Source organism: Malaclemys terrapin, chromosome 2, assembly GCF_027887155.1.
Source record: "Malaclemys terrapin pileata isolate rMalTer1 chromosome 2, rMalTer1.hap1, whole genome shotgun sequence".
Taxonomy (NCBI): domain Eukaryota; kingdom Metazoa; phylum Chordata; order Testudines; family Emydidae; genus Malaclemys; species Malaclemys terrapin.
In genome coordinates this window covers 192,482,122-192,502,717 of record NC_071506.1, presented here as the reverse complement: position 1 = coordinate 192,502,717, position 20,596 = coordinate 192,482,122, and the positions used below count along the sequence as shown (strand labels likewise).

Genomic DNA, 20,596 nt, shown 5'->3' with positions numbered 1-20,596 from the left:
TGCAGCATGTGCATAAATTTAACCCCACTGAGTTGTCCCATTGAAGTAAATGAGGCTAATCAATGGGTGAAATCCTGGTCCCAGTGAAGTCAGTATCAAAATCCCATTGGTTACAATAGGGTCAAGATTTCACCCAATATGCTTAAAGACTGAGATTTTCAAGAGGGCCTAACGGAGGTAGGCTGCTTGATTTTCAATGGTAGTTGGGTGCTTAGTTCCCTTAAGCCCCTTTGAAATTTCAGTCTTCTCCCAGTAGTCTTAGGGGAGTTATCCATGTACATCCCCCAACTGATGCTGGGGAACAGACTGCTAAGTATTCTTAGAGAAGGGTATTTCTTCCCCCCTTTTCTGTATTTAGGTACCACATTCAAACCAACATTTGTGCAAAAGTAACAAAAATTGATACTACTAAAATTCCTGGTTTTTATTTCCCCCCTAGTAATGTGAATATTTTTCTTCCTACACTAACCCTTGCCCTCTTCCCCCGCCTCCAAAAAACCTCCTTACCCTTGCATAACATTGCATTTTTTCACACATTCCCTCTGGCGACTGAAATGACGACAGGAAAAGCAATGGAATGGCCCTGGACCCCAGCAGCCTACTTCTGAGCATAAGGGGTCACAAACATGTTCCGCAGCAGCTGAGAGAGACAGAGACAAAGACAAACAATAGCCAGGGATTTCATAGAGAGTAATTAGAGCACCACAAATGACTCATTTTTGAGAGCCAATTTTTCCAAATTAACCTAGAGTAGATCTGAAGGATCCTGACAGCATTACAGAGCAGGAGGAGAAACACTCATGCTTTTCTCTAGTTTCCAAAGCTTGAAATTAAATGGGACTGTTTGTTTTGCAATATAAAAACACATGCTGCTCTGTGGCTATTTATTAATCAGATACGGATTAATCTGTTGTAGAGAAATCTACTCCTAAAACGGACATAAACATAAAACAAATCAATATGCTGCAGAGAGACATGAGAAGGGCCTGATCCAACGTCCATGCAAGTCAATGGGAAGCTCAAATTGGACCCCGACTGAATGAGTCAAACATGTGGAGTTCGAACTTTCACCCTTGTTCTTCTGCTCCAAAACAACAAGCCTCTAACTAGCTGAGCCATAGCAAAGCAGATCTTGCCTAGCTGTCAGTCATTGTTAATCCTTTATCCTCTGTGTAGGCCAGCTTCTAGAGTACAACATCATGCAAACACGCACACACAGTCCCTACAGCGCAAGTGAATGTGTTCAGAGGAGAGTTTTATCTTTTTAGATTGCTCCCCATTTGGGATGTATAAATCGAGCCTCTGCCAATGTGTGACTGGGAAGGGTAGTTTGGACCAAAACTGCCAGAATCTAGGTTCTGCATGGCTAATGCCTCAAAATTTTGAGCTCATAAATCTCAGTGAGGCTTTGAGAGTGCTGAGACGGGGCAGCCTGAGGAAGCAAATTAGTCTATATTCTCAAGGGTGAACCCCCTCTCCATCCTCCCTTCTTCCCAGGTTTACATTAGTACAGCATCATCCACAGCCTTTGACAGGCAACAAGTTAAATTCTGGGTCTGACCTTCCTTGCCTCTGCCATGCAAGTGGACAGAAATTGCAACTAACACTCCAGGAGGTCACAATTGAAGCAGACATTCACATTAGCTGCAACACACATGCCTTACTATATTCACAGCATCATACCCATATGCATTCTCAACCACCCTAGGTGAAATCCTGGCCCCATTAGAGTCAGTGGCAAAGCTCTCATTCACTTCAGCGGAGTCAGGATTTCTCCCCTGCCTTGTACAACAAACTCTCTTTCAGTTCCACTATATAACCAAACACAATGAAGACATCCACTTCCTCACAATCACATTCAAATACACCACCTCAACTCTTACCTCACACTTTCTCCTTGAGAAACACCACATTATGAACTTTGCCATTACACGCAGGCCACTTATCTCAATCTATCTGAGGGTGGAGTTAAGACTGAGTGTTTGAGGAGGACTGTGAGGGACTGGGAGTTGTACTTGGTTATATGTTGGCATTGATGGGAGCTGGCTATGGAGCAGAGGAGTGCTTGGTTATTATTGTGTTTGGCAGGCAAGACATTTGAATTGAGGTTGAGGGGGATGCGACTATCACTTTAACTAAAGCCTGGAATTTTAGTAATTGTGTTGATAGAAAAGGAGGTTGAACAACGTCAACTGCAGCTTAAAGATTTTTGTTTGTGGCAATATACAAGGAAGAAGAAAGGTTTGCTTAAATTACTGGTCACAATCTCTTTTTCTGCACCACACGATGGCATTCCAAGAGGGACAAAAGGACAGTATTAACTTACTGCATTCGTCTTGATTTCTGTTGGATGTGATTTTTGTTTTCTGAGTTTCTGTCACAAAGAGTTTATTCCAGTTCATTGTCTCAGCATAGCAGAGGTTCTTGTTTTTCATAATGGCGACATCACCATCACTTATTTCCTTGAGGGAGCGCAATCCCAGAGATTGTATCTTTAGGTTAACAATGGCAAGAGAATACTGACCACTAAAATGGGTGTGGGGCAAAAAGAACAACAGATGGAAACAGATTAAATGTGGTCTTACTGAGTACATTTTCTTTTTGAATTTCGAAGACCCATCAGGGTTATTGTAAACTGAGTATTTTACAAGGAAAGATATTGCTTGGTCCACCAAACTTAATTTGTGTGATATTACAGATGTTTTAATGCCATATCTATTGTAAAGGTACTATATTCACATCTGATTTTCTGTAGGGACTGAAAGTTAAGTCCTCTGACACAAGACAGACCCATTGCATCATGTATGCACTAATACTATATGGAGGTAAAGCTAAAGTCATTATTTTGCACTTGAGTGTGCCATACTACTCGGCATGTTAGTGTAGGACCAAGCACAACATGGCCTTGATTTGTATTAGGATTTTTGGGCACTGCTGTAATTCATTAGTTATATCACAGTCGTGCCTAAAGGCACCAATTGAGATCAGGGCCCCATTGTGCTAGGCACTGTACATACACTGTACATGTACATGTAGACGAATAAGAGAAAATATCTGTACTAAAGAGCTAACCATCTACATAAAAGACGGAAAAGGAGTGGAGGCAATGAAATATTTGGACTGTCTACATGGTGGGGCAATGTGCTCTCTGGGGCTGTGATTTCTAAAGCCCACTAACGTGTTGAGCATTAATTGGTCCATGTAGACCCTTCTGATGCGCACTACTGTTTCAAATAGTACTATGTTAAAGCATACTAGGGAACCTTTAGTCTGTATCAGCAGGGTCTACCCAGACCAATTAATGTGCAGCTCATCAGTGAGCTTTTGACATCACAGTCTGGTAGAGCGTATTGCCCCAGCGTATAGACAAGCCTATATTATCACCATTTTACAGCTATGGAACTGAAGCCCAGAGGCCCAGATTTTTGGAGTATTTAGGCATTGCTCTGCTCTGAGTTACAGGCCTTACTGACTTAGGAGCCTAAATCTAATTTTCAAAAAGTGACTTAGGCTCCTAGGGGTTGTAATGTTGAGCAGAGCAACACCCAAATACCTTTAAAAATCTGAGCCAGAGAGATTTTGTGACTTGCTCAAGATCACAGAGGAAGACTGCCTCAGGACCAATAATTGAAGCCACATCTCCCAAGGTCCATTCCAGCACTCCAATCCCAAATCCATCCTTCCTCTCAGATATAAATAGGGACAATGTCTTGACACAGTCACTTAGACACACAGGGCCAAATTGGTATAAAACTGGTATAAAATGGTTCCACTGACTTCAACAGGACTACACAAATTTATACCAATAGAGAATTTGGCCCATATTTTGCAAAAATCTTTTATTATTTAGACAAACTTAGCTGTAAACACAGTTTATCTCACCCTCATTCTGGCACCTGGTTTACTTACTGTTGCTTTGTTCTGCCTCGTATAATCTCCAGATTTTCAAAAGCATAGAGATCTGTGTTATTTGCAGGCCAGTCTTGAATCAACAAAAATCCTGAAACAGGAATAAAAAACAAAAAACAAAAAACCTCAGCAGCTTGAAAATGGGATTTTTATTGTGAATTCCTGTTGAGCTGGGGAAGGCACTTTTATCTTCTTCGCATCTTTATGAGAGTTGCAAAATGAAGAATTACATTTTAGGGAGTCTGCAGATATTTTTAACGCTGCTTTGTAAACAGTTTACTTTCAGGCCACCAAGAGGGCTTAACATTGTACAAGTCTAGTGTGTTATTGAGCTGTACATCCTGCAGCACTTGAGAGACCACAGGAGTTTCTGCTCTTATCAGGAAATGCTGCAGTAGAGTGTCCCTGGATTTCATTGAAACATGAGGCCATCACTGGAGCTTTCTAGCAGTGGAAGCATTTAGTAAATGGAAAAAAATGAGTGGGGAAAAGCACATCCAAGTTTAACTGCTATTGACATTGATTTCCCCTGCTTGGACATTCAATGGGGAAAGAATTTGGGGAACAGTATTATATAAAAGTTTTCTAAATTTAGTGACAACTATACTTAAAGTAACTGGACATATTTAAAATGAGAGAGAAAAAGGGGAGACCCTGAGTCCAGTTCAGATTTTACACGGCTTTTATAATGGTGTGACTCCAACAGAAGTACTCCCGGTTTTTGTTGGTGTGAGATTAAAATCAGACCCAGGCTGGCCATCTGTGCTGCCACTGAGAGCATTTGGTGCATGGATCCAAGGAAAAGGCATTCAGATTCGTGACTCCCATTGGTGTGAGGGAGGAGGTGTTGCCTTATATATTAAAAATGTACACACTTGGACTGAGGTAGAGATGGACATAGGAGACGGAAGTGTTGGGAGTCTCTGGGTTAGGCTAAAAGGGGCAAAAAACAAGGGAGATGTCATGCTAGGAGTCTACTACAGGCCACCTAACCAGGTGGAAGAGGTGGATGAGGCTTTTTTCAAGCAACTAACAAAATCATCCAAAGCCCAAGATTTGGTGGTGATGGGGGACTTCAACTATCCGGATATATGTTGGGAAAATAACACAGCGGGGCACAGACTATCCAACAAATTCTTGGACTGCATTGGAGACAACTTTTTATTTCAGAAGGTTGAAAAAGCTACTGGGGGGAAGCTATTCTAGACTTGATTTTAACAAATAGGGAGGAACTCGTTGAGAATGTGAAAGTAGAAGGCAGCCTGGGTGAAAGTGATCATGAAATCATAGAGTTTGCAATTCTAAGGAAGGGTAGAAGGGAGAACAGCAAAATAGAGACAATGGATTTCAGGAAGGCAGATTTTGGGAAGCTCAGAGAGCTGATAGGTAAGGTCCCATGGGAATCAAGACTGAGAGGAAAAACAACTGAGGAGAGTTGGCAGTTTTTCAAAGGGACACTATTAAGGGCCCAAAAGCAAGCTATTCTGCTGGTTAGGAAAGATAGAAAATGTGGCAAAAGACCACCTTGACTTAACCACGAGATCTTGCACGATCTAAAAAATAAAAAGGAGTCATATAAAAAATGGAAACTAGGACAGATTACAAAGGATGAATATAGGCAAACAACACAGGAATGCAGGGGCAAGATTAGAAAGGCAAAGGCACAAAATGAGCTCAAACTAGCTACGGGAATAAAAGGAAACAAGAAGACTTTTTATCAATACATTAGAAGCAAGAGGAAGACCAAAGACAGGGTAGGCCCACTGCTTAGTGAAGAGGGAGAAACAGTAACAGGAAACTTGGAAATGGCAGAGATGCTTAATGACTTCTTTGTTTCGGTCTTCACCGAGAAGTCTGAAGGAATGCCTAACATAGTGAATACTAATAGGAAGGGGGTAGGTTTAGCGGATAAAATAAAAAAAGAACAAGTTAAACATCACTTAGAAAAGTTAGATGCCTGCAAGTCACCCGGGCCTGATGAAATGCATCCTAGAATACTCAAGGAGCTAATAGAGGAGGTATCTGGGCCTCTAGCTATTATCTTTGGAAAGTCATGGGAGACGGGAGTGATTCCAGAAGACTGGAAAAGGGCAAATATAGTGCCCATCTATAAAAAGGGAAATAAAAACAACCCAGGAAACTATAGACCAGTTAGTTTAACTTCTGTGCCAGGGAAGATAATGGAGCAAGTAATTAAGGAAATCATCTGCAAACACTTGGAAGGTGGTAAGGTGATAGGGAACAGGCAGCATGGATTTGTGAAGAACAAATCATGTCAAACCAATCTGATAGCTTTCTTTGATAGGATAACGAGCCTTGTGGATAAGGGTGAAGCTGTGGATGTGGTATACCTAGACTTTAGTAAGGCATTTGATACGGTCTCGCATGATATTCTTATCGATAAACTAGGCAAATACAATTTAGATGGGGCTACTATAAGGTGGGTGCATAACTGGCTGGATAACCGTACTCAGAGAGTTGTTATTAATGGTTCCCAATCCTGCTGGAAAGGCGTAACGAGTGGGGTACCGCAGGGGTCTGTTTTGGGACCGGCTCTGTTCAATATCTTCATCAACGACTTAGATATTGGCATAGAAAGTACGCTTATTAAGTTTGCGGATGATACCAAACTGGGAGGGATTGCAACTACTTTGGAGGACAGGGTCATAATTCAAAATGATCTGGACAAATTGGAGAAATGGTCTGAGTTAAACAGGATGAAGTTTAACAAAGACAAATGCAAAGTGCTCCGCTTAGGAAGGAAAAATCAATTTCACACATACAGAATGGGAAGAGACTGTCTAGGAAGGAGTACGGCAGAAAGGGATCTAGGGGTTATAGTGGACCACAAGCTAAATATGAGTCAACAGTGTGATGCTGTTGCAAAAAAAGCAAACATGATTCTGGGATGCATTAACAGGTGTGTTGTGAGCAAGACACGAGAAGTCATTCTTCCGCTCTACTCTGCTCTGGTTAGGCCTCAGCTGGAGTATTGTGTCCAGTTCTGGGTGCCACATTTTAAAAAAGATGTGGAGAAATTGGAAAGGGTCCAAAGAAGAGCAACAAGAATGATTAAAGGTCTTGAGAACATGACCTATGAAGGAAGGCTGAAAGAATTGGGTTTGTTTAGTTTGGAAAAGAGAAGACTGAGAGGGGACATGATAGCAGTTTTCAGGTATCTAAAAGGGTGTCATAAGGAGGAGGGAAAAAACTTGTTCACCTTAGCCTCTAAGGATAGAACCAGAAACAATGGGTTTAAACTGCAGCAAGGGAGGTCTAGGTTGGACATTAGGAAAAAGTTCCTAACTGTCAGGGTGGTTAAACACTGGAACAAATTGCCTAGGGAGGTTGTGGAATCTCCATCTCTGGAGATATTTAAGAGTAGGTTAGATAAATGTCTATCAGGGATGGTCTAGACAGTATTTGGTCCTGCCATGCGGGCAGGGGACTGGACTCGATGACCTCTCGAGGTCCCTTCCAGTCCTAGAATCTATGAATCTATGAATAAGCAACAGAATAAAATTTCCCAAAGAACCTTTGAAACATTTTCCACCAATAGACATGCAGCCATTATTTCAAGGTGGGTTAGCAGTGAGCACCATTTCCTGTGCCTCTGCTTCATCATACGTCTTGGGTGTCTGAAAGTGTTCTGGTTTTGCTCTTTAATATGTCTGACAATTCAGCAAAAGGGATGGACTGGTAAAACCATACACCTTAGACCAGATTCTGATCTGAGTTACATGTAGGGTGAACAGAGAGCAAATGTGAAAAATTGGGAAGGGGGTGGGAATAATAGGAACCTATATAAGAAAAAGACCCCAAAATCAGGACTGTCCCTATAGAATCGTGACTTTTGGTCACCCTAGTTACATGTGTGTAAATCTAGAGTAACTCCACTGACTGCAGTTGAAAGGTGTTACTCTGGAAACCGGCACTAACTCAGATGATTTAGTTTCTTAACAAAAACTGCTCTTATTCCTTTTCCCCTTTTGTTTATGTTTTCTGGGACTACAAGATCAGACAAAATTTTAAGCCAAACATATCACTACCTGATATTTCTTTTACTGTTCTGAAGATATCCAGTTTCTTTGGGTCCAGTGGTTCTGTTTTGGTGAAGGCATCACTAAAAATCAAACAGATCATGCAATTTGAAAAAGAACACATCAACTTTAATGGCTGTTTCTGGTAAAAGACCAACCATGACCCCTCTTCCCCAACCACACACGAATCAGCTGATGACTTACCCTAGAAATGCTACTGGTAGAATGATGACATCCCCATTGATCTTGGTACAATTTTTGAAAGAGTCAATATTTGTAGCATTTATGGAGAGAATCCCTTTCAGTTCACCTATTCCAATCCCATTGCAGACTGTTAAAATGAAAGCACAAAAGCTGCAGGTTTCTTAGGGATTTTAGGAATTAATGAATTTAAGAAAATAAACATCAATGTGACATTATTCTGGATAGAGTCTATTGTAGCTGTTTTATCTCTAGATCTGTAGCTATAAAATTAATTACAGAAATACCCAAGGTGACACAGCTGGCAAGACATGGTAATAATCTGAGAAAACAGGAGTGCATAGACATTGTGGAACTTAGACTCATGCACAATAAGGCCCCTTTACACCGCTCTGGACTTGTATGTTCAATAAATTAAAAAAAAAATTCAGTATTAAGGCCAAAACCAGAGGGAAGAGAAATTAACAGTTATAAGCAAGGGTGAAAAGATTGTTTTCAGGTGAGTTTTTTTGAAAAGGGTCCGAGGGCCAGTGTAGCCTGATCTAGGGTGTGTTCATAATATCAATTAGGATGGTACAGATTTTAGGCTCGCCAATCTGTTTGATCAGAAGATAAAAGTTCTTGTCCCAAATCAGGCTCCACAGAATTTACAAAGGACCTTCGGGAGTGTGACAGGAAGCTCACACTGAGACAGAGATAGCCGTAAAGACTTTTTATTAAAATCAATGAAATAGTAATTAAATGGTAAAACAATCAGAGTTACAAAGTTACAATTGTATTACTGTTATTCAAGAGATACATATGCTAATATGGTATTGTATGCTACAAAGCTTTGGTTAATATACTCACACCCTTTCTCGATAACCTGATGATGAAAGACACAGGACCTTGCCTCTGGAGGTTCAGGTTTCTCAACTCTTGAGTGAGAGGTGCAGTGGAAGCTAATGCTAAGAGCTGTCAAAGCTAACTTAGAGTTTACTTAACTAACTTAAACTTAAAATTAAAACCTAATAAACAAAACTAAGAACAAAAAGTTAGGGAAATCAGCCCCAGCCTAGTCCCCTTGGAACTTAAAGTTTGAAAAGAAAATGAGTATGGCCTACAAATAGTTAGTAGACGTCGTGGATAGATAGCACATGCCAGCGAGGTGGGTCACCTCTTTTATAGGGCACAAGTGCCGGAAATCCTTCCTCCTATGCCCAAATTTCATTCCTCACCCACAGAAATGTTAGGGTTCACTTACCCCCCAGGCTAGTACGTTTCTATGTATTGATGACATGTGCATACACACAAAAGTCTGTTAAGTCTGTGGGTACAAAATTGAAAAAAAACCCTGTGCCATTCTTCCATTGTCTACTGGTCTAGATAAAAGGTCTTAGACATATGCGTGGGTGCTTATCTATTTAGGTAACAGGTCTCAATATGTAGGTCAACTTTGCTATCTGGGTAAAAGATCTTAATGTAGATATGCTAACCTTGCCTTAGCTTAACATACAGGTTTTGGCCTGTAGGTCCCTTGCATTACAGCCAAACTTAATTTCAATATAAATCTATAAACCTATTACAATAAATCAAATACTTAAACTTATAAGAAAAGATATATCTATGCAAGCAAGCAGATTAATACTTTAGACTACACTAGATTCTCATCTCACTTATACTAGTTTCCCAACAGGATATTTCCTTTGATTTTAATGGCGTTTCTCCTCATTTACACTGGTGTGAGAGGAGAATCAGGTCCACAGAGTGAATGAAGGGGAGAGATTCATGGCAGTAGCTGCAGGTGTAAAAGCCTTTTGCACCAAGTGGCAGGATTACGGGAAGAGAAAGAGAAGCTGAGCTGGAAGGAGAGAGACACACAAGATCTATAAGATAGATAGCAGCAAGTGTATTAAGAGGAGCTGGAACTGGATGGGGAACCAATAGGGCTGTGTAAGGATGGGGAGAATGTAGATGTGCTGCTTGGTAGGAGAGGGCAGGCAGCTACATTCTGTACATGATGGGCCCCGACAACTAGAGCTTGGACATAGTCAAGGTGAGAAGAGATGCAAGCATGCATGTGTATCTTCAGCAGAGGGAAAGTCAAGGCTGTGATGTGAATGAGTAATATTGCCTTATAAGCACATAGAAGATCTGGACGTGATCCTAATAAACCCTGCAGAAACCACAAAGCAGTCTAAACTAAGGAGCGATGGTGGTGGTGAACAGACTTTTATGATGATACATATGATGTTGCAGTTGCTGGACATGCTACTTGCAACACTAGGATATGAATAGGGCCCCTAGTTCTACTCAAGTGCAAGAGGTTTAGGCACAGACCCTGCCATACTGGACGAGACCCACAGTCCATCTAGTCCAGCATCCTCTCTCTGACAGAGGCAAGTGCCAGATGCTTCAGAAGAAGGTACAAGAACCTTGCAATAAGTAGATGTGGGATAATCTGCTCCCAAGATAGGTCTCATCTTTGTTGTTATTTTTTAAAAATATAAGATGGCTGCTGCTCAATTGTTTGTGCAGCCCAGGATCTAGTGTAAGCCCATAAAGGTGCACGCACACACACACATGCTTCTCCAAACATACCCGTTTTTGTGTTACTCCCAGGACCGGATTCTGACATTCTGAGGCCCTAAGCTATGTCAAGTGTAAGAGGCCCCATACAATAATTTTTATTATTATTATTATTTTCACAGAAAGGACATTGAATATATAAACATGAAAGCTTTATATTTGCATATATACAAAGGCGAAGTTGTAAAAATAGAATAATAATCTAACTAAACCATGTCTTGCAATATGCCTGTCTGCATTACAAAATAGTTTCAAATTAATATATTTTCGTCTATGATTTCTTAATTAGTAGATAAGAAAACTTTATATCTACAGCAACACAAAAGCAGTTACAGTTACACAGACCAGCTTACTTAATGGAAGCAGCATAACCTGCAGTATGTCTGTTTGTACATCACATTAATTGTAACACTGAAATTTAAAACATTTTCTTTTGTGATTTTTGGAGCGCAAACACATTGATGATGTCCTTAAATGATAAGCTATGGAGTTTGTGACTTTTGATGCACAGACTGCTTAGGGCAGATAACTTTTCTTGCAGCATTTTCTAGGCAGATATCTCTCTTTGTGTTTGCTTCTCTATCCTCTATCCTCTATCTCCCCCAGGACCATTAATTAATCTTGAGTGAACACCTCGGACACCTCAGGGATTCAGCCCCGCGCCTCCTGGCTTCAGCCCCGTGGGGGGTGCCGGGGGTTGGGGCTTCAGCCCCACACCTCCCAGCTTCAACCCCACGGGGGGCAGTGGAGATCAGAGCTTCAGACGCAAGGCCCTGCAGCACCCTTGAAAGGGCTCACGGACCTCCAGGGGGCAACAGACCCCCGGTTGAGAACCGCTGCCTTAGGAGACTGATCGACTTACTCGTAGAAATACTAATTTTATAAGTGCAGTTGTTGTTTTTTCCCTCAACCCTGGCCTCCCACCTGTCAATAATGAACAATTACTAAAGGGTAAGAGTAGGGTAAGAGTATTTGTGAAGCCAGATGTGTCACATTTGAATGAAAATGTCTATATTTAGAGAGAATCTCCTTTATTTATCAACCGATTTTGATAAATTTTGAAATGGAGTCAGGTTTTTTTTCTTTTTTAGAGCCCCTCATATTGCGAGGCCCTAAGATGTAGCTTAGTTAGCTTATGCCTTAATCTGGCCCTGGTACTCCCATGGTTGAAAGGTTGGCGAGAGCAGGGCATGGAGAAGGTGGAAAGACAAGCTTGGCAAAACTGTGCAGGAGGCAGCATTTACTTTCTGCACACGCTGAGTGAGCCAGTTTGAGTACATGCTCTGGAGCATTAATTTCCCTGCTAAACTACTTGCTTAGGCCTCCATATTATTATTCAATATTTATATTGCAGTAGCACCCTGAGGCTCCAATTAGGATTAGGGTCCCATTTGGTTGGATGCTTTGTCAAGTAAATTCTCCTCACGCTAAAAGTATTAATATCTTGGCGCACTTTCCGTACCTTTGCTACACAGCCCGTCACATTTTTTACATTTCCGAACACCGTTTTCTTCCACTTCATAGGAATCGACATTACACGAGCGAACACAGGAGCCGTGGTCTGTCACCACATAGTTATCTGCAAAGACAGGAAGGGAAATGCAATGTGGGCAATGAAACAAAGGAGAGATGCTTTGGGATTTGTATTTATGCTGTAAACAGGCATTTAATTGATACAAAATGCCTTTTAACTTTTGAATAGAGAGGGGGTGAATTAAAACACACAATATTAGTGTACTTAGAGCTTGCTACGTTCAATGCACTAACTAACCAAATTATAGACATTAACAAATTAATCCTCACAATATCCTGGAGAGCTGGGGTGGATAACTATTATTATCATCATATTAATTGAGACAGAAAATTGGCCTTTCTTAAAGCCAAATAGCAAATCAGTATCGTAAGCAAGAGTAGAGCTCAACACCTCCTGATTCCCAAAACCATCCTCAGTCTTTATAATACAACACCATCTTTATAATAGGCTATGGTGACCTTCAGATACAGATCCTAATTCTGTGACTTGGGTCCTTCTCTACCTTTAAATAAATTTTCTTAAAAGACCATGGACAGGGAATAGAGAGAAAAAAACAAAACACAACAGACATACACACGGCAATGAATACAGGAGCTAAGAAGAACCCATATGTTTTGTGATGTGATACCATAAGTGTTAAAAACAGCAGATTTCTGTAAGCCCCCACTAAGAACCAGCCCCACTTTATTTATGGGCTTGCCCCTGTGCCATTGGAGTCACTGTGAGTTTTGCCACTGACTTCAATGGGAGCGAGATCAGGTCTTATAAGAGAGTTCGATGGATTTTATAAAGTGTTTCTTTTTGGCATTCACCAGTAAAGACTAAGCTAAAATCTTCAAAATTAAAACAAAAACCACCCTGAAAAAACAATAAAAACAATGGATACAAAAATGTTAAGCCGTTCGTATTTTATCAGCTACATCTCATTTCTGATTTTCTGCTACTGGTTTCCATAGCAAAAGCAGCTGAGGAGAGTGAGGAAATTCTTGGCCTAGAGGGGGGCACTAAGTTGAGGGGACCTGAATTGGGTGGGAGAGAACTAAATAGCAACCTCCGCCCGCCACCTCCTTGACCCTCTATTTTCCCTGATCTGACCAGATTGCAGGCTTAAGTGAGCTTACGTGGACATTCTTTCACGCAAGTGGCTCCAAAGCTGTATTTTCCATCTGGGTTGACATCCATCTGATAGGTGGTCGGGTTGTACAGCTCTAACGGTGGACAAGTATCCTTGCACGTTGCTTCATCGCGAAACTTGCGGCATGCCTGCCATTGAACAATGTGACAGTGGTACAAAGTAAACTACAGTCTATTTTTACAGCAAAAAGGAAGATACAATAAATGTATAATTCCTGTTTTATAAGGCTGCTACTGCCAGATCTAGCAGGTTCTTAGCACTAACTGAGGCATGGAGAACTTTCCAGGATTGGGCTCTTGTGCTATTGAGGTGAAAGAGTCCAAGGGTGAAGGGCAATCTTGTCTTCTTAATCTTCATGGACTCATGCAAATAACTTCTACATTACAAAGTCCTTACGAACCCAGGCTCCAACACTGGACCAGACTCCTGAGAGGTGGACCCTTCTACTTGTACGGAGTGCCCGTGGGTTCCACCTAAAAACAGGGCTCTGCCTGCATGTATTGGATAGCAAGAACAGAGCTAAGAAATCAGAAACCAGATCAAGATAAATGGCTGTTTTCTTTACTGGCAACTTTTTAATAACATTAATGAAATAAAGTCCCTGCAGTCAATTACTGACCTGGACAGTTAAATATTAAAGTAATGCCATTAGGCTTGGCTACAGGCGACGAGCAATTTAATGGGCATTTATGAAGTGCAAGTCATTTCTACAAAGCTAATTCTACATTCAAGTTGACAATCTTTCTTCCTCCCTTGGTTCTTCCCTAGGTTTTCTGAGAAGAGAGAATTAACATTCCCTTCCATGAATCAATAAGAACATAATTAATGTGATTTGTTTACATCTTTAATGGCCACACAAATATATCCAAACAAACAAAGGTAAACTGGACCGTTTCCACAGAAGTTGCTTGAATTCCACTTAATTTAGTGTTAAGCCCAAACTAAATAGAATCACTTGTTTTAAAAGGGGGACAGGTTCACAAAACAGAACATCAATGGAAACACTGCAACAGTTTAAAAAAAAAAAAAGCCAACAACTAATGTAAACAGGTTTTTCTGGATTCCATCCCTGTGAGTGCTGTGAACCCTAGCAGAGTTGTTCTAGTAAATGAAAGACAGAAAAAGGAAATTGCATAATCTATCCTCATGGTCTAAACTAAATGAAATGCAAAAAGGGTATTAAAAATTATGAAAAATACATTTCTTTTTAAAAATTCTTTGTTTTAAAATTCTAAGCTGTTGTTGCCAAGTGTAAGAAATACCTGGACCAGATCACCAGCTGGTGTAGACTGGCATAGCTACACTGAAGTGGAGCTATACTGATTTACACCGGTGGAGAATCTGTCCCGTACATATTTTAATAAGATATTTTGTGATCAGTATCACTTTCAAGGGTCCTAAGATTAAAAAAAAGTTACAGTGCATTCAGCCCAAAGCTTGGCTGCTGCTGTTGAACTTTAAACATGTTGCTGTAGTATTACCAGGCAGTCACTCTCGCGAGGCCCTGTACACCCAGCGGCACACTGGTTATGACAACAGTCATTGGGCACCCTTCCTCTGCATCGGCCTGAACATTGCTGGGCACAGATGACTTTTGTTACTGAAAGACAGAAAAAAACTAATTAAAATGCATATTTGCTAAACCAAGATTGACAAGTAAGGAGAAAACTCCAGATAAAGAACACATGGGTAGAGCCTCTCACGAGACACCAGTTTCCACTCTCATCATCAAGCGAAATTTGTGGAATGGAGAAGCCAGAAGGGAGTTTCTGAGCTTTTCCTCACCAATGTATTAGAGCCAAATTCAACTCTCAATTACCCTGCAGTAAGGCATCAATTCTGCAAGGCACTGAACACTCTGGCCCTGATCCAGAAAAGCACAGTTAAGCAAAGTTAAGAATAGGCATACATGCTTTGTGGGAAAGGGGCCAGTGCTCAGCATCTTGCTAAATCAGGAATAACTTCACTGGCATCAGTGGAATCACTCCCAATTTACAATGGCATAAGACAGCAGAATTTAACCTTTGTATCTAATAGTTTTACTGAGATAATAAAATATCGGTTGGTGCTACCTTTGAGATATCAACTTGGTGGGAAGACCAGCTTTATATTAACAGTACATTCTCTTGGTGTCATTAATGTTCCTGTTAAGTCGGGGTGGGCAATAATTTTCACAGGGGGGCCACTTCACAAATGTTGGTAAGTCGTCACAGGCTGCACATTTCTACTATATTAATGGAGGTGTGCGGGGTCGGGAGGGAGTTTGGGTGCAGGAAGAAGCTCCGGGCTGGTGCAGAGTGTTGGGGTGCAGGAAAGGGTGAGGATTGTGGGCTCTGGGAGGGAGTTTTGTGCAGGAGGGGGCTCCGGGCTGGGGCAGGGGTTTGGGGTGCAGAGTCTGGGAGGGAGTTTGGGTGCAGGAGGGGGTTCTGACTGGGGGAGGCGCTTACCACAGGCGGCTCCCGGCCAGTGACATAGCAGGGCTCAGGCAGGCTGCCTACCTGCATACTGTGGTCCCATGCTGCTACCAAAAGCAGCTGCGGCCGGCTGCTGCTGGCATGTCTCTGTGTGCCCCTTGGGGGGAGGGGGACAGTGGGTCTCTGTGCACTGCCCGCGCCCACAAGCACTGCCCCCGCAGCTCCCATTGGCCGGTATCCGGCCAATGGGAGCTGTGAGGGTGGCTCTGGGGGCGGGGGCAGCACGCGGAGCTGCCTCCCCCTCCACCAGGGGCGTGCAGAGACTTGCCAGCAGCATCCGGCTGCTTCCAGGAACTTGGGCTAAGTTTTCCTCTCTGTTATGCAGCTCCCATACGGTTTGCGCCAATATAACCGAGAGGAAAATTTTGGACCAGAAGCTGTTTCTAATACCAAAGCAATCACCTGCAACAATTTTTTAGTATCAAAATCATCTGGACTAGAATAGTGAAAAAAAATCAATCATTGATTAATGTGGGTTTGCACTACTGCCCTGGGAAGGACAGAACCAGAACTGCTCAACTATGCATCCTTCACGGCGAATTGATTTTCCTTAGATTCAATGGGGAGGTGCCTGTGCTTTTTGAGCAGGAGGATTTGATTTCTAACCCGCTGAGTGGTCACGGTGTACAGCAGGGATTCTCAACCTTTTTCTTTCTGAGGCTTGTCCCAACATGCTATAAAAACTCCACAGCCCACCTGTGGCATAGCAGCTGGTTTTGTGCATGTAAAAGCCAGGGCCGGCATTAGGGGGTAGCAAGCAGGACAATTGCCTGGGGCCTCATGCCACAGGGGCCCCCACAGAGCTACACTGCTCAGGCTTCGGCTTCAGCCTTGGGTGGCGGGGCTCAGGGCCTGGGCTTCAGCCCCAGGTGGCAGGGCTTTGGCTTTCTGCCCTGGGCCCCAGCGAGTCTAATGCTGGCCCTACTTGGCAGCCCCCCTGAAACCTGCTCGCTCCCCCTCCCCCAGGGGCCTCGGACCCCTGGTTGAGAACGACTGGTGTGCAGCAGGGTGTCAACTGTGAAGTTCCCAAATGGGCACAGAGTAGTTAAAATATTTTAAAAATTCTTGTACCTCAGAAATAGTCACACTGCAGTTCAATCACAGTTAACACTTAAATCATCCGAGAATGGCACTCTGCTACAGAGTAATCAACCAGTATAGGCTTGTTTCTTTTCTCTTCTATTTTTTTGTTTTAATTTGTTATTATTTTCTTTTTCTTTCTGTTAAACTTTTGCACCTAAGCTTTATTATTTTGTGATCTCATATTTGTAACCAAATACTACATTTTCAAGGAAACATATTATCTCCAAAATACATATAACTGGTGTAGCAGCAACTCCTCCACACAACCAGAAACAGTGGGATAAAAGACATATTGTTTTACAACAACAGAGTTTTCATATCATTTTCGTAAGCATCAGCAGGGGTGTAAAACAGCTTATCATTCTGAGAACAATTGACAAAAGCTTCCCACTGGCAGTATATCATGGCAAATGTTTATGTTTTGTGCAGTATCTTCCACATTTTTTCAAGGATGGAAAGAAATCTGACATAAAAATTTCCCACATATGGGATGCATTTCTGATAGGCCAATTTCATAAAAAGCTTAACAAAATGAGTGTTAATTGCTAAATAAGCCCCATCCTGCAAACGCATATGTACACATGCTTAACTTTATGCACCCTTGAGTAACCCCATTGAAGTCAATAAATCTACTCACAATATGCATGATTAAGCACATGCGTAAATGTTTGCAGGATCAGGATCTAAATTTCTTAAGCCTAAAGGTTAGTATTACCTCTGGACACCATGTTAACAGTGGACATGATCCTGCAAGTGCTTTGCACGTGGAACCGCTATTTACATCAATGTGCACAGAGTAACTGCAGAATTTGTCCCACAATATCCAGCATAGGGTGTTTTATGAGCAGCTGTGAAGGATTGAGAAGTGAAGCCACTAGAGCTGGTTGAAAAGTTTTGAAACTGATGAAAAAATGAGGGTGGGGGAGAGGAATATTTGAGTGTTTTTTTCCAACCTGCTCTAGAAGCTATGTAGATCTTACCTGATACCTGAATTGTGAGCAAGATGCTCAGATTTAAATACATTTGTAGGGCTGGATTCTGCTGTCACTTATGTAGATTTAAATCAGAAGTACTTCCACTGAACTCAGTGGAATTATGCTACTGTAGATCTGGTATAAGAGAAGAATAAGGACCCATAGCGTTTCCCTGAATGCAGACTACCTACACATATTATAAAGCAGTGAAATAATAAACTATCAAAAGAAACAAAGTATTCAAAGTATATTCCCCATCAGTCTTTATATACTGAAAAGTAAAATCCTCACAAGAACTTTAAGTGTCTCTAAACATCTTGTGTTGTTGTTCTCTTGATGCCCATAGTAAGCATCCAATGTGCAAAATTACAGGGTAAAGGGTGTTCAGCCTATGAGTGACGGGACTGCCTAAGGATTCCGAAGTGCTCTATAAATAATTAGGACACCTCTCCCATGCTGTGAATCCCCTGGGCCATGCACCCTTTAAAGGCCTCACTTCATTTTCTGAGAGTGGTTAGGACTTGCTTTATATGCCTGCAGGGTATACGAGTGTGACCTTTTCTGACTATCTGGTATTCATGTTGGAAGGAATTCTACAAAGGGGATTTAAAAAACAACAACACAGAAGTGGTGAGTTATTCCCATTCTCAGCCTAAAGTATTATGTAAGAGTTTGAATGTTAATACACAGTCATTCTACTTGAAACTATAGAAGTGGAGAAAATTCACATTACAGCTACATCATTATCCCTTTATAATTACTAAGGCCTATATTTTGGGGAAAAACTAAGGGAAGCAGGAAAAGTGCTTCCAAAACTTAAAGTGTCACACAAAGACTGAGCATTCATGGAGAAATCTCAGTCCAGTCCAAATTATTTTGGGGTTTCTGTGCTGTTCACCAGGCCCCCTTTCTTTCCACATATGTGGCCACTCAATGAGGAGCTGCAATGGCTTTTGTTTGCTATACAAGAAGAGCAGTGCGTGCATATACAAAAACATAGTGGAAGTTACTACTGCAAGGATCATTATTAACAATCACTCAGATACCTGATGGATTGCTAGGGGAGCATGCCACCCATGTCTGCGGTGGGCTTATGGGTCCTCAGGGCAGTGGAGGGGAGCATAGTGTTTTCCATAAAACACTGGCCATCACATCAGGACTTGACAGGGACATTATTCAGTGAATAATAAACAAACAAATACCTAAAAGCATACAGTCACGGATATTTTAAATTAATCTCTGGACTTACATGTCTGGCAGTTCTCTATGCCGGCACCCCAACAGTGATCTTCTGTACAATTTGCATGACACTTGGAACCTAAAATGTAAATGTTACATTGATTGGAAAACCTTTATGATGTAACATGCAATTGTTAGATAACACACCAGGGCTGTCAGGAACTGAATCTTAGTCTTTCAGTCACAACATATCCCCCATGTGCCTGTTACTACAGCTACAGGAGAGCTTCTGTGCCACACACTGAATGATGAGGATAAAAATAAACAAGAAATAGATACCCATTCAGTAAGCACTGTCCATCCTGTGTACTGAATGAGGCAGGGGTCCTGTGGAAAAAACGTATATGATCCTGTAATTAATTGCATCTTAATGCGTACGCATATATGGGTGGAGGGGCGGCAGGAAGGGTGGAGCATGAGGGAGATGGAACAACATCTTAAGTCTGGCATTTCCTAATGTTTGATTGCTTGACTTTACCACCGTAACTTTCTTCTAACATACTCTTTTTATTGTGATTCCCTATGTTTTTAAATAAGCAAACTGAAAAAACAGAAATTCTATCATAGGGAACCAGAGTGACCCCAGAATAGGTCATTGGCAGGGCTGGGATATTCAATCCACAGCACATACCTCTATTGCTTGAGCTAATGGTGTAATGGTACTAGTAGGCAGTTTTTCTTTATGTGGATCAGCCACTAGAGAAGGAGGGGAGACACACTTTGCCAGTGGATTTCATAACTATTTTGCTGACAGCAGAGAAATATTGAGACTGGATTCTATTCTAGGCTTTGGAGGGGAGTGTAATTTACTGATTACAAACCCTTCTTTCCCTGTCACCACCTACCTCTCTCTGTCCTTCTCTGCTCCTCTCCATCCCCAACTCCTAACTTTGTCCCTTTCTGTTCACATCCCTCTCCACCCCACCAGCTCCTGTATCAGTCTCCCTCTATTCTTAGTCTCCCTGGGCCTCTCTGTGCCTGTTCTGCTCCTCACCCCCGGCTCCACTACCTCCTGCTCTTCCCCCTCTACATTTAAGTCAGGTTGCTTCCTCTTACTGCTTCACACTGCCTATGTTCCAGCACGGGGGGCATTGAGGGCACAGGAGAGAGAGAGAGAGTGAGTCTACCTGCTCTAGGTTCCAGTGCTAGGCACCATAGTGGCTCACAGGGCCTGGGAAACTTGCAAGGAAACTTCTGCTTAGCCCCTGAAGCTCTGGGCTGGAGAATACTCAGGGCTCATCTACACTTATAGTGCTGTAGTGCTTAGTGAAGACGCTACCTATGCGGACAGGAGAGTTTCTCCCTATGACACTGACAGACTAGCTCAGGTCAGAGACATAGGCCAATTCATTTGTGTGTGAATATCAAAGGAGTTAAATGTATTAGTATATATTCAGGCCAATTCACTTGTGTGTTAATAGGGATCAAAGGAGATGTTA

General features: G+C 41.9%; 1 protein-coding gene across 2 annotated transcripts in view; it reads right to left on the bottom strand.

Annotated features, from left to right (window-relative positions):
* The window catches only part of EGFR (epidermal growth factor receptor), a 225,378-nt gene that overhangs the window by 47,692 nt on the left and 157,090 nt on the right, over positions 1-20,596 (bottom strand). For both annotated transcript variants that reach the window (XM_054019159.1, XM_054019158.1), the window contains exons 5-13: positions 19,168-19,236; positions 14,869-14,987; positions 13,374-13,515; positions 12,181-12,297; positions 8,154-8,280; positions 7,959-8,032; positions 3,910-4,000; positions 2,327-2,526; positions 508-640 (exon numbers count right to left, since the gene is read on the bottom strand). In XM_054019159.1, the coding sequence (XP_053875134.1) occupies positions 508-640; positions 2,327-2,526; positions 3,910-4,000; positions 7,959-8,032; positions 8,154-8,280; positions 12,181-12,297; positions 13,374-13,515; positions 14,869-14,987; positions 19,168-19,236 (1,072 nt within the window). The remainder of the gene's footprint in view (positions 1-507; positions 641-2,326; positions 2,527-3,909; positions 4,001-7,958; positions 8,033-8,153; positions 8,281-12,180; positions 12,298-13,373; positions 13,516-14,868; positions 14,988-19,167; positions 19,237-20,596) is intronic.